General features: G+C 44.0%; 1 protein-coding gene across 23 annotated transcripts in view; it reads right to left on the bottom strand.

Moving 5' to 3' along the window:
• The window catches only part of Mical3 (microtubule associated monooxygenase, calponin and LIM domain containing 3), a 184,691-nt gene that overhangs the window by 86,201 nt on the left and 86,290 nt on the right, over positions 1-12,200 (bottom strand). For 18 of the 23 annotated variants that reach the window (XR_001202076.3, XM_063258632.1, XM_063258627.1 and 15 more), the window contains exons 8-16: positions 11,139-11,396; positions 10,589-10,704; positions 9,114-9,240; positions 7,492-7,588; positions 5,036-5,183; positions 2,885-3,081; positions 1,069-1,181; positions 912-974; positions 295-471 (exon numbers count right to left, since the gene is read on the bottom strand). Coding sequence is in view for 22 of the 23 variants with exons in the window: in XM_063258632.1 (XP_063114702.1) it covers positions 295-471; positions 912-974; positions 1,069-1,181; positions 2,885-3,081; positions 5,036-5,183; positions 7,492-7,588; positions 9,114-9,240; positions 10,589-10,704; positions 11,139-11,396 (1,296 nt within the window). In the remaining variant the exon portion in view is untranslated. The remainder of the gene's footprint in view (positions 1-294; positions 472-911; positions 975-1,068; positions 1,182-2,884; positions 3,082-5,035; positions 5,184-7,491; positions 7,589-9,113; positions 9,241-10,588; positions 10,705-11,138; positions 11,397-12,200) is intronic. The other 5 variants (XM_063258630.1, XM_063258641.1, XM_063258642.1 and 2 more) reach the window with 1 other exon arrangement.

Genomic DNA, 12,200 nt, shown 5'->3' with positions numbered 1-12,200 from the left:
TTCAGTATGTATGTATGTATGTGTGTGAACTATACATACACATTTTTTTAGATCTCCATGCTGCTTTTTGTCACAGATACCTTAGAAGTGAATGCAGAAGACAAAGCAACTTTGAACATTTACAATGAACTTAGGAAATGCTCATCTCTGTCACAGTCAGATGATGGAAAACCAGATCCTAATCTTGAGTCTCTGGGTACCAGGTTTGTCATACAGCCTGTCTCACTACACTGGAAAGATTCCCATTCCTGTATGGCCCGACCAATAGGATGGGTGAATGGGAAATGAGCTTACCTGCCTCCTTATGCCAGTGGACTGGGCCGGTGCATTCTCTTCAAATTTGGCCAGTAGCTGAGTTGCCATGTACTTCACTTTGTTTTGGTTCCCGATGGCAACATCCATCCTCCTGTCTGTCAGAGTGCTCACCAGTGTTGGTCTTTCTCCTCTGTAGCCCCTGGAAACCTCTTCCTGCTGAGCAGCAAGTACCCCAGAGACAGACTCCATTAGAAGGGTCCCACCCATTTGCTATTTCCTCCAAACAGCATGGCTGGGATCTGCACAGTGGTTTGGGTTTGCCAGCAGTTTCTGAGGTGCTAATCTCAACAGCCAGCAAGAGCACAGTATATTGGGCAGTACTGCTGTTCACACTCGTGTCGGTATCATCCAAGCCCAAGAAAGCCACTGTGCCTCATCAAATGTGATTCCAAAAGACCAGAAGGCCTGAGAGCATGTGGGTACATATTACCTTAGTGTGCTCCAAAATAACTAAGCAAAGGCAAAAGCCATCTGCCCATAGATATTCTCACAAAGAATGAACATGCAAAGTTCTAGAGAACCAAACTGGGAATTAAAGATTGTAATCAGAGGAGGAATGAGCATAACCATTCTCCCAAGTCACAGATGAAGCTCACCTCTTCTGACTGACTAGTCTTTCTCCTCTTTCCTGCTCCATCCAGGTCCTTTTCTTTCTTATCCTGCACCAGGAGAAAGGGAACCGCATTATTCTGGGCGCTCCGCCTTGTCATCAGCTCTGCAGCTGCCAACTTAACAACCCCTGCATGGACGAACCTTGGGAGAACGCTTCCGGGAGATGGTCTGCCCGAGCTTGCTAAGGAAGGAAATGGGGGACTTGGTGCTGGCAATCAAGACTGCTTTCTCCTCAGCATTCAGATCCAGGGTGTCTGTGAACAGAAGTCAGCAATGTTCAAGGTCACTCCCCGCCAGGAGCCGTGAAGTCCTAACCACAGCCACTCTCTTGAAGGGTACATGCACTAGGGCACTAGGGAACATCCCCTCAGGGAGCTCTAAAGGCTCACTGGCTAAGACAAAGCACACAAATCTCTGTAGGAAGTGCCACAAAGGAAATGCACCCTTGGGTGTGCACACTGAGCCTTCTTTTTTCCATCCACGTAGACAAAGTATACTTGGTTATAAAACCTGCACTTTCACTTTTCAAAAGGCTGTCATCTGCCTGTGATCATTAATGCAGAGTGGGGAAGCCTCACCTTAGTGATGCAAATTCCAGGATGGAGAGAAACAGGGAGAGGAGAGAGGAGAGCAGAGAAGCGAGAAACTCAGAGCCACTGCTCTTGGTGGATGGAGAGGCCAGGCTCTGAGGCACGTGCGAAGGGCACTCTCCCTGAAAGGTAAGCTCCTGCAGAGGCGCGCACTTCTGGGCTAAGAACTGCCCATGTAACTGAGAAAGCCACAGATGCCTGAAAGCATCTTTTGGGTTAGGAGGCAATGGGGTTGGTACCATAAATTCTGGGGACTGCAATGTTTTATTAGATAATTTTAAAAATAGCACTTGAAGATTATTAATAATATTGCTAACATTTATTAAGTGCTTCTGTCAAATGCTTTTTAGTATGTCACAATGTAACTGTATGAAAATATATATACATATACATGTCCTTTTTATATAAGAACTGAGGAAATGGAAAATTTATTAAGTTGACCCAGGTCCAATGTGGAAGTTTTAGATGTAAACCTAAGGTGAATAACATGGGTCAAAACTCTTAAGCATTATATTACATTTACTTCTAGGGATAATAAATGACAACAGGAATATTTATTGTAGCACTATGATAGATTGAGGTGGCAGGCTGAGGGCCAAATAAAAGATAAAAGGCAGGAATAGAGAAACAAGCCAGAGAAGAACAGTACCAGAAGAAAGGAGAATAAATCTAGCAAGACACAGGCTCACAGAAGTTGACTAGGACAGAATTCCACAACACCTAATAATGCAGGAAAGCTAAGTGCTAAATGATGAAAAAATCAGAGAGGAATATGAGTATTTTGATTCTTCGCAACTGTGGTGGACAGTGCAGGGAAAATGGTGCAAAAAGGTGTCGGGTTAAGAAATGTTCCATTTGGGCTGGGCATTTAGCTCAGTGGCATAAGCGCTTGCCTGGCAAGTGCGAGGTCGTGAGTTTGATCCCTGATGTTCCAGTTTAGGTGTAGAGTGCATGGAAACCACAAATGCAAGCCTTTTCTTCTGAAAGACTGGCTCTGAGAGGATGGGCAGGAAAGTCACGGAATGAAAGTTTAGACAGATGCCTGGGAATGTAGGTAGCTCTGCGGGAGAGCACCTTCCAGACATGCAGAAGGCCCCAGGTTCCATTCTCAGCAAAAAGTCTGCGCAGGAACGAGTTCTGCATACTTACAGGTTAAGTGAAAGAGATGTCGAGAAGAATGAGTGATTGAGAAAATACCACCAGAGGAGGGAAACAATGAAGGAATCTTCCAGAGACCTCCTCTAATGGCCAACCAGTAAAAAGAATAAGCCTGAGCACGGGGGTACTGCATTTACTGGTACTGCAGAGGGATACAGTTTGAGGGAAAGAAAAGGCAGGCAACAACTCAGCAGGAGAGAGGCCTTTACCGGTGGAAGACAGTGAGTCCTTAAACATCTCGTAGAACTGAGTCAGGTACATCACCATGGACAGCTTGTCGGGTTCCCCAACTGAGGCCATCTCTTTGCCTGTCATGATGGGAGAAATGCCCAGTTCCTTCTCAGCAATATCAAAGGCCAGCTGGTTATTCTTCTCCACATTCTGCTCATCCAAAGAATCAAAATCTCTGAGAAACAGCACATGCAGAATTGATCAAGTTGAGCTGACTCTCCTCAAACCAGCAAACACAGTTAACGTGAAGTTACTGTCATTTCTCATTTGTCTTTTGGCTACAATCTATAGAGCAGCACTCTGGTGGAATCTGAGAACAAATCTGTTCCTCTATTATTCTCCTTCCATTTCCTAAGGAAATGCAATCCAGGCTCAAGAAATGATTAGAAATCTACCCCATAAAGGAAAAAAGGGAGGAAAAGGTGAAGACTCCCTCATTTTTTCAGTAACACAAAATTCTTACTGAAATGCACGCTCAGGACAGAACTGTCTCTCCTGTACCCAAGTGTCCACGAGTATGAAGCAAATGTCCCACAGTGAGGAGAAGGGTCCCTGGCTCAGATGCTCCTAAAGCCTGTGGTGATCACCTGTCTGGGACTCACCCACCAGCAGCACAAACTATCCTAAGTCAGCTCTGGAAAATCTCACTCCATCTTCTGTGGGGAAATTTCAAAAACTCTTCAAAAGTTTTCCCAAAGCTAAATTTCCTGAATTTTCCCAAGTACTTAGTTTAACAAACATTTCCCACTGGGGCTTCAGCCTTTTGTTTTTCAGAGTAAGGACTAATAGCATTCTTCTTGGAGGATTCGGATCAACTGGACAGGCCTTACTTTATGTCAACTGGATTCCACGGCACTTTTCCACTGCCTATTAAACTATGGACACTAATCCTGAATGAGGTCATTGTAGTCTGAACAGTGCCAAATACTATCTGCAAATACATACACAAATACATATGCAAGCACTATACATTAAATTTTTTCCTTAAGTTGCAAACCCCCCCCCCTCTCTTCCTTTGGTGGGAGTAAATAAGCATTATTTTCTAAGTGTTATTTCACTTGATGAGCTAAGTGACAGGATTGTTGGAGGCCACTTAGCTTTAACCAAGCACATCAATGTCTCCTTCCTCCTGTTTTGGCAGTGCTAGGTATGGAACTCAGACCCTCAGCCATGCCAGTTAAGTGCCCCACCACTAAGCCTCAGTCCTTCCCATCTTTAATCCACAGTGTACAGGTTGTTTACAATCACATAACTAGGGACTATGACTTTTAGGACTTAAGCTATCATTAAAACAAAATAAACCAAAAATATTGGCCTTTAAGTGAACCCAGTGATAAAAGGCAGTCAGAGTTACCTGACATGCTCTGGTTTCTGAATCTTTTGTTTGTTTGTTTTTTGGTACCAGGGATTGAACTCACAACCTCGTGCTTGCCAGGCAGGTGCTTATGCTGCTGAGCTAAACCCCCGGCCCCTGGTTTCTGAATCTTTTTGTTTGGCTTCTATGGTAATAAACTCCTATAGGAGAAATATGAGTACACTGGTCACTGCAGCAGACCTGGGGTCATCCTAGTGCCCTGATTTTATAGACAGGTGACTGAAGAATAGACCAAGGGAGACATTACAGGTATAGTGGGTAAGGTGACATGAAATTTATGAACTTAACAGAACATACGGGCAAGAAATACAGTCTTTAACAAAGCAAATAATAATGAACAATCATAAATCAGGTAAGTATTGTTTTCTGTTTTACTGGTAGTGACATATTCATCTTGAGCTAGCCAAATGTTTCAGCCAGATTTCCCTTGTGACCACCAACAACATTTGAGAGATAGCTGGCCAAATGAAGAGTTCAATTCGAGGCCAACACACAGAGTTTTCCTCTGTGTGAAGCTAACAGGATCAGTTTTTAACCCTGCAAATGCTGTGATTTTTAATCATTCCTGAGTGGAGTCATATAATGCTTGGTATTGAGTTTTAAATGTAAATAAGCCAATATGCTGGCTTCTTGGAGAAAACATCTTACTATGTAACCCACTCTGGCAAAAGTACAAAATCTGCCTACTAGATAGCAGCGTACTTTGAGATCCCTGGGAGATATGAAATGAACGCAAAATTTAGTCATGGCTTACATCAGATCAGGGCGGTATCGGTGGATGATTGCACACAGGGCCAGGCCACTTTTCCAAGACATGGTAAGATCTGTCACATTTACTCCCGCATAACCATCCGTCTGCCTTTGGCACCAACTCAGCAGTTTGCTTGAACGAGCTACAGACTCTAAAACAACAAAAATAATTATGATTGGAAGTGTGTTTACCTTGTAAGGTTGATACAAGATCCTTTTGCAGTATACATCACCAGCTTGAAAATTGCTGAGGGTAGGGACAAAATAGCCATTACCAGCTTTCAAAATAGAAAGGTGATGAATAAGGTGGAGTGCCTGGTATCCTGACAGTCAAAGTTTGGGTAACAATTTGTCCATATTCTAAGGTCCACTCCCCAGACAGACTGGTGCCCCACAACTGAGCGACATGGACTTGCTCAGGCTGCAGTCTTGTGTCCCTGCAGCACTGCTGGAAGCTGTGGAGATGGAGGAGGGCTGCCTGTGGAGCTGTCTCCCTCACTCTAACAACTCTGAGTCTTTCCTGGAGAGCCGCTTGGCAAGCGCCTGAGGAAGCCTTTTTCATCACAGCAACACTAGGAAGCTTAGATTATAAAAGGTTCCGGTCTACCTAGCAGCCATTCTATATAGCAGCATCTTAAACTCAAAGCAAACAAAGCCTTGCTCTTCGGTTTCCTAGAGAGCCACGCAATTTTCAGATGAGGAAGCTGCAGGTTGTGCTGACCAGGCTATGCATCCCAAACCAGAACAATCCCCCTGCTGCAATCTGGCACTCTGTATTACAAATGATTATATCATAAGAAACCAAATAGGCAAAACATGCCCTTAGAGTCTTCTAGAACCAAACAGACTTGCATCAGAAGAGCTCTGATATGGATCTTATAAGAGAATCTGTAAATTCCAATTGGTATCCTTCCTTCAGGCAGTCGAAAATATTTAGCTTTGCACTATGTAATTCAGTGATTTGTGAACATAAGATAAAAACTGTGTATCATAAAATCCTGTTCATACCTTTCACTATTTAAATGTGTTCTGAGACTACACACAGAATCACTCCTGATGCCATTTCTTGGCTCAGACACTAAATTTATTCAGCTGTTTCCGAAGTCTGTATAGCCAGCCACCCAATATTTAATTTCAATTATTTCAGGTCCTAAACCAGTGACAATGAACAAAGATATATTCTCTGGTTTCAAGCAGGTGACACGCTAGTAGAAAAAGATGAAGTGGTTCCAACTGCTCGCTGGCTCTCACATCCACCTTGACATCCCAAAAGCCTATCAAATTTAAAATGTCCAAAATGGACCCCACACCTTCTCTCACAGCTTATCAGCCTCCTTCTTCCTCATTCAGACTGATATACACCCACCACAAATAACTATCTCTTGCCCCTGAGGCAATCAACTGCCAATGCCTATCGATTCTGAATTTTTTTTTTTTGTCTTTTTATCGGTACCAGGGATCGAACTCACGACTGCCTGCTTGAAGGCAGGCGCTTATGCCACTGAGCTAAATCCCCAGCCCCGATTTTGAATTTTTAATATTTCCTGTTATGTAATTAATAAAGTCAGTGACAAAACTGCTGGTGCCACTGCCAGGCCACTATATGGCGGGCATGGTAATCAGGACCACATACATGACACAGAATCCTCATGACCACAACCTCAGCGAGGTGTTGTCACGTTCATTTCAAAGACAAGGACACTGAAGGTCAGGGATGTTAATTAATAAGGAAGCTGAAATTCAGAAATGTTTGTATAAACTTTCCAAATATCACAGTGTGGGTCAGGACCTGCTCACATCTGGCCCTAAAGTCTGATTCCACTGCCTCCTCCCTTCTCTATAAGGATAGGGCCTTTGCCCATAGTCTGAATACTATGATGTATTTCTAACCAGTCTCTCCCACACTGGGACCTTTTCCATCTCCAGTCCAAGGTATACTCAACGTCACTCTCCTTTCCAAAAACATCTTCGGGGGCCCCTAAATACACAAAATACAGAGTGACTTTTATCTTTACCACTATGTAATGACAATGTCATAGGATCCCAATAAATGCCACAAATTCTGCAAGTCTTCCTCCCAAAACCTTAAGTGTGTCCATGGTTGCACTGTGTCCTCTGGCTCTTGTGCTCTTACTCCTTCTCTGTCTCCACAGCATTGCTATCCAACTTATCTCTGTATGCTCGTAACCAAGGTAAGTTTTTCTTGTGTAGTCCTGCCTTGTGCACTCTAGGAGGATTAGTAATACCCCTAGATTATCCACCAGAAGATAGTGGTAACCTCCCCAGTCATGACAATCAAAAATTTCCCCGACAACCAAACATCCCCCGGAAAGCAACCCCCCCCCAGCTTGAGAGCCACTGCCTTCTGACAAGTATGCAGTACTTGTCTGTACACAAGTACAAAGGTGCAGACTTCTCTCAGCACAGACCTGCCTCTCAGAAGGCTACTGCCAGACTCACCATTGCGGGTCAATTTCGGGGTAGTTCGGGAATTCACTAGGTTCTCCATTTCCAGATGAATATCTTTTGTTTCTCCAGTATCATATAAATGACGCACCTGGAAGAAAGTTGAAAAGCTGAAAGGAAAGAAAAAATCCAACACGAAGATACAAATTCCTACCTAAAAGTAGGCTAAGATGAAAGGCTGGGGAAGCAGGTTGGATAAAGTTTGTTTGCACTTTTTTGTGGTGCTGGATGGGGGGTGGTGTTGAACCCAGGAATTTAGCTTCCCCTCTACCACGGGGCTACCCACACAGCCCCACAGCAAGGCTTATACATAAGTCGTAATGGTGACTTTTTTTTTTTTCTTTTTTATCGGTATCGGGGATCGAACTCATGACTGCCTGCTTGCAAGGCAGGTGCTTATGCTGCTGAGCTAAATCCCCAGCCCTAATGGTGACCTTTAATAGGCACAGTTGGAACACACATGACTGTCTCACTGGGTGGTTTGCACCAACCAATGGGACTGCCGGAAACCGCCTGATGGGACAGCCATGCATGGCTCAAGCTGGGGAAATCATTCAAATCAGCTGATTAGCAGCAAGACACACAAATTACATTCCCTTCATGAACATGTTAAGTCCCTTATGAAATGAGGTAGGTTAAATGCAAATGAATACATGTTAACTACACGCAATTGTGCTAAAACTTAGGTACTCAGTTGTGGAGAGCCCTCTGGATAGTCTCTACTGGACAATTAAGGCTGCCCATTATCAACAGATTTTACCAGCATATACACAGAAGCCTAAAGGTATAAACTTCAGGTAGGAGGAAAATAAAACATGACTCTAGAACACAGCCAAATACATGAAATAGGCTGCTTTCTATAAACTGTTACCATGGCATGGTGGTGCACCTCTGTAATCCCAGGACTCAGGAGGCTGACACATGGGGACTTTAAGTTCAAGGTTGGCCTGGGCCTAAATGAGAGTTCAAGGCCATCCTGAACTGCATAGAAAAACCCTATCTCAAAAAAGAAAAAAAATTCCTGGACTGAGTTCTACTCTTTGGGATTGGTATTCATTCTAAGATTTCATTACCCATAGTGCAATGAGGCTGCAGAGATTCTGAGAAACAACTCAATGAAACAAAAAACAAAAATCAAAGAAATAAAAAAATCAACTTCTACTTGTAGAGAGTATCTCATCTTTCAAGTTTCTTTAAGTGAATAGTCTTATTTACCCTCACGATGGTCCTGAATAGACAAGGATTATTACTCCATTTGTCTAGTGAAAACATAGGAGTCAGAGACCATAAAATGACCTAACTTACAAGTGATTAGTGGCAATGACGCAGCACAAACCACATCTCCAACACTTTTTCCTTCTACTCTGTGCAATGTGAATTCGAAGGCACAAAAATGAAACCCTGGGTCCAGTGTTTTGGTCATGTGTGTGATCTACAAGTCTTAGTGACTCTGTGTGTTGGTGGAAAATAACACCTAGAGAGACTTGGACTTCTGAAAGTCTATATATGCAAAGGCAAACGAGATTACTAAACATGCCCATGAATAATACCAACATAGTCATATATCAGAGTTCTGACCAGTCCTATGGACCCGTATGTTCACAGCTGTCTCTTACCTGGCTCGGCCGCAGGAAGTTGATGTTAATATTAGGATACCGAGTGACAGGGTTGATGCTGTACTGGCTGAAATTTTTGCTCACATTCTCAGGGGTTGTCTGAGGCAGCAACCTGTAAATGCTTTCCCTGCAAAAATATCCACAGTGCACTCAAAGCAGTGATAAGCATCAGCAGCACTTCCCTCCTTTAAGTGATTTCTTTTTTGACAGCGTACCAAATTATCCGACAAATAGGACAAGTTTTCAGCCTTGACACATTTCCTCTAGTCCTACATCTGCTCAGCCGCCCCAGTGCACCCTCCCTCAGTGGTTCCATGGCCTTGGATCAGCTAAGAGGTAAAGAGAGGATCAGAGACAACATGATGGGCAGCGATACAGGCCTGGTTTCACCTAAAAAGGCCACCATTATTTAGCGACTGCATTTTCAGTTTTCCAAGAATACCGATAGTTCATTTCCAAAGGGGGAAGAAAAATCATAAATGAGAAAAGAACTCACTACCGCATTTAGCAAAAACACTGAAAGTAAGGGATTTTAAATTATATCAACCAGCAATTTTATCTGGGAAATTTTCTCTGCAGTTCTCCTGGTCGTGGTGTTAAATTCTTCTTTATCAATAAGAAAATCTGAGGGTTTTTATTTCAAAATATCTGACATTTAGGGATTTAATCAATGTTCAGAAGCTGTTTGCTTTCCTCTGAGCCAGTCACTTTTAACTTCCTACGCTAGCATGTCCCCACTACGACACTGACTGTATCAGTACAGGCCTTCCTGGCTGAAGAACAAGAGGATTTGATTTGCCATTTTCATGTATCCGATACAATTATAAAGGAATCAAAGGAGTGGAATACCATTGCTCAATGGAATACAAAGCTGTTTGGCACTAGTAAATTCCTTTTTTTTTTTTTTTTCTTTTTGGAGAGAGGATCTTGCTATGTAGCCCAGGATAGCCTCAAAATTTTAGTTATCCTCCTGCCTCAGCCTCCCCTCCCCAAGTGCTGGGATTACAGGAGTGCACCAGCATAAATTCCACTTAAGAGGCTAGCTATGGCTTTCCTCAAGAAGCCCACCCTGTGTTCTCCAGGGTCTACTTTTTTTTTGGTAGTGAGAATTGAGCTCATGACCATGTGCTTGCCAGGCAGGCACTTATGCCGCTGAGCTAAATCCCCAGCCCCTCCAGAGTACACTTTTATTTTAGTTTTTTCTCTTTTACTTGGCCCAAGCTCATTGCAATTTTTCCTTCATGCTTCACTTCTACTTCTTCAAATAAATTGTGTCACTGTGAATGAAAGAAAGAGAAAAGGAAGGAAAGAAGGGGTCAGAGGAGAACAGATGATTATCTAGGTTTTTATCATTTCACGAAATACACTTTTGCTTTTCCTTTTTTTAAGGTATCTTTATGAAGAAAAGGCTGCCCAGGGAGCAGGCCACGCTCCCTTCTGCTCTTCTCATGCGAGCCTGTGCTTTCTCGCATTACCTCTCTGCCAGAACTTCCAGGGGGCTGGCTCCGAGAGACCAACTTCGTACCATCCAGGCAGAGTCCATAGCAGCTAGGAAGCCCCGGGCTATTCCTGTTCCCATGGGCCAGAAAGGCTGTGAATAAAATATAAAACAGAGTTAAAAAGTGAAAGAGGGAGGCGAGGCTCAGAGATGCAGCTCAGCAGCACAGCGTCTGTCTGGCAAGCACGAGGCCCCGAGTTTGAATCCCAGTACCAGAAACAGAAAATAAAATAAAGAGTGAGGTGAAAGAACAAAGATAGCATTTGCTATGACAGTAGGATCTGGCCACTGTTTGGACACTGGACTTCTCTACTTCACAAACAGGGAGAGGGCAAGTCACCAACGTTGCAGGATTTCCACTCTTAACAAGCCTGGGTTCCCAGGGCCTGCTGTCCTTTCTCTCCCTGCGGGCACAACCGTGGCAGGAAGCCTGCGAAGGCTGTGGATACTCACTTCACAACCTGGGCTACCCAAATATGTTCCTCACTACTGCACTGCCCATAAAGTGCTACTACTCTTGCACTCACCTCTAGGAGGCTGTCCCCAACCAGGGCCACTAGCAACTGGTGCCCATTCTGCTCCCGTACCAAGGCAGCATTCTCAGAGGCGTACATGCACGTGAAATCAAACATGGCCACATCGGGCTGCCCGTAGTGGTTGATGGCAAAGTCTAGAGAGGGCAGCTGCTGCTGCGTGGAGAAGTCTGCTGCCTCCCGGGCGTAGTTCAGCAGGGCCTCCTGGTCCACATTCTCCCGGGACAGCAAGAGCTCGGTGTCAGCATAGTCCTGGCCAGAGAGAAAAGATGCACAGGATGGAACAGCCCAGGCAGGGACAGACTGGTGAGGCCAGCCAGGACCATGTAACGTGTGGCAAAGGTCATCTAGTTTTACGACTTTCTCAGTTCAAAAACTGAATCTTTTACACAGATTAAAAAGAAAAACTGCGGGGCTATTTTGACCTAGAGTTGGCTGCCTAAAATCAGTCCTAGCCTTGCATTTATTTGGAGTATGTCACTGCTCCTAGAATTGTGACCAAATTATTTCACAGAGTTGTTCCCAGTATCAAATAAACTCATGCATATGCAACTGAAAGGGCATTTTATGGTTTATTTGTATTAATTCCACAATTGTTATCTTTTGGATAGTGAGTAGCATTTGGCTGCTGGGACCACATAAAATAATCTTGGATGGCTCATCACATCCTCCAAGGAAGAATGTGAAAACGAGTTCCAAAAGGATACAGAAATGGGAACAATAAGAGTCAAGAAAATGTGGAGGAATACACTGACAATGGAACAGAGGTTTTCAAAATCATACAGAAGGGTCTGCAAGGGTATACAAAACTCATCAATAAAGAAAATGAAGGTGAGAGAAGAAGGGCCTTCACGGAGCACACTGGTGCATGCCTATAATCCCAGCAGGAGGCTGAGGCAGGAGGAATGCCACGAGTTCAAGCCCAGCCTGAACTACACAGGGAACCCTTGTCTCACCAAAAAAAGAGCTTTCCACACAGAGGGCTGCAAAACTCCTTTTCTGACTTGGAGGTTCCTGCGTGCTGAGCTAAGCCTTTGTTCTCCTAAGTGGGGCCTG

Source organism: Cavia porcellus, unplaced genomic scaffold (genome assembly GCF_034190915.1).
Source record: "Cavia porcellus strain 051 isolate PalLab524CR breed Dunkin Hartley unplaced genomic scaffold, mCavPor4.1 scaffold_11, whole genome shotgun sequence".
In the NCBI taxonomy this organism is placed as follows: domain Eukaryota; kingdom Metazoa; phylum Chordata; class Mammalia; order Rodentia; family Caviidae; genus Cavia; species Cavia porcellus.
This window is presented reverse-complemented; position numbering and strand designations above follow the sequence as displayed.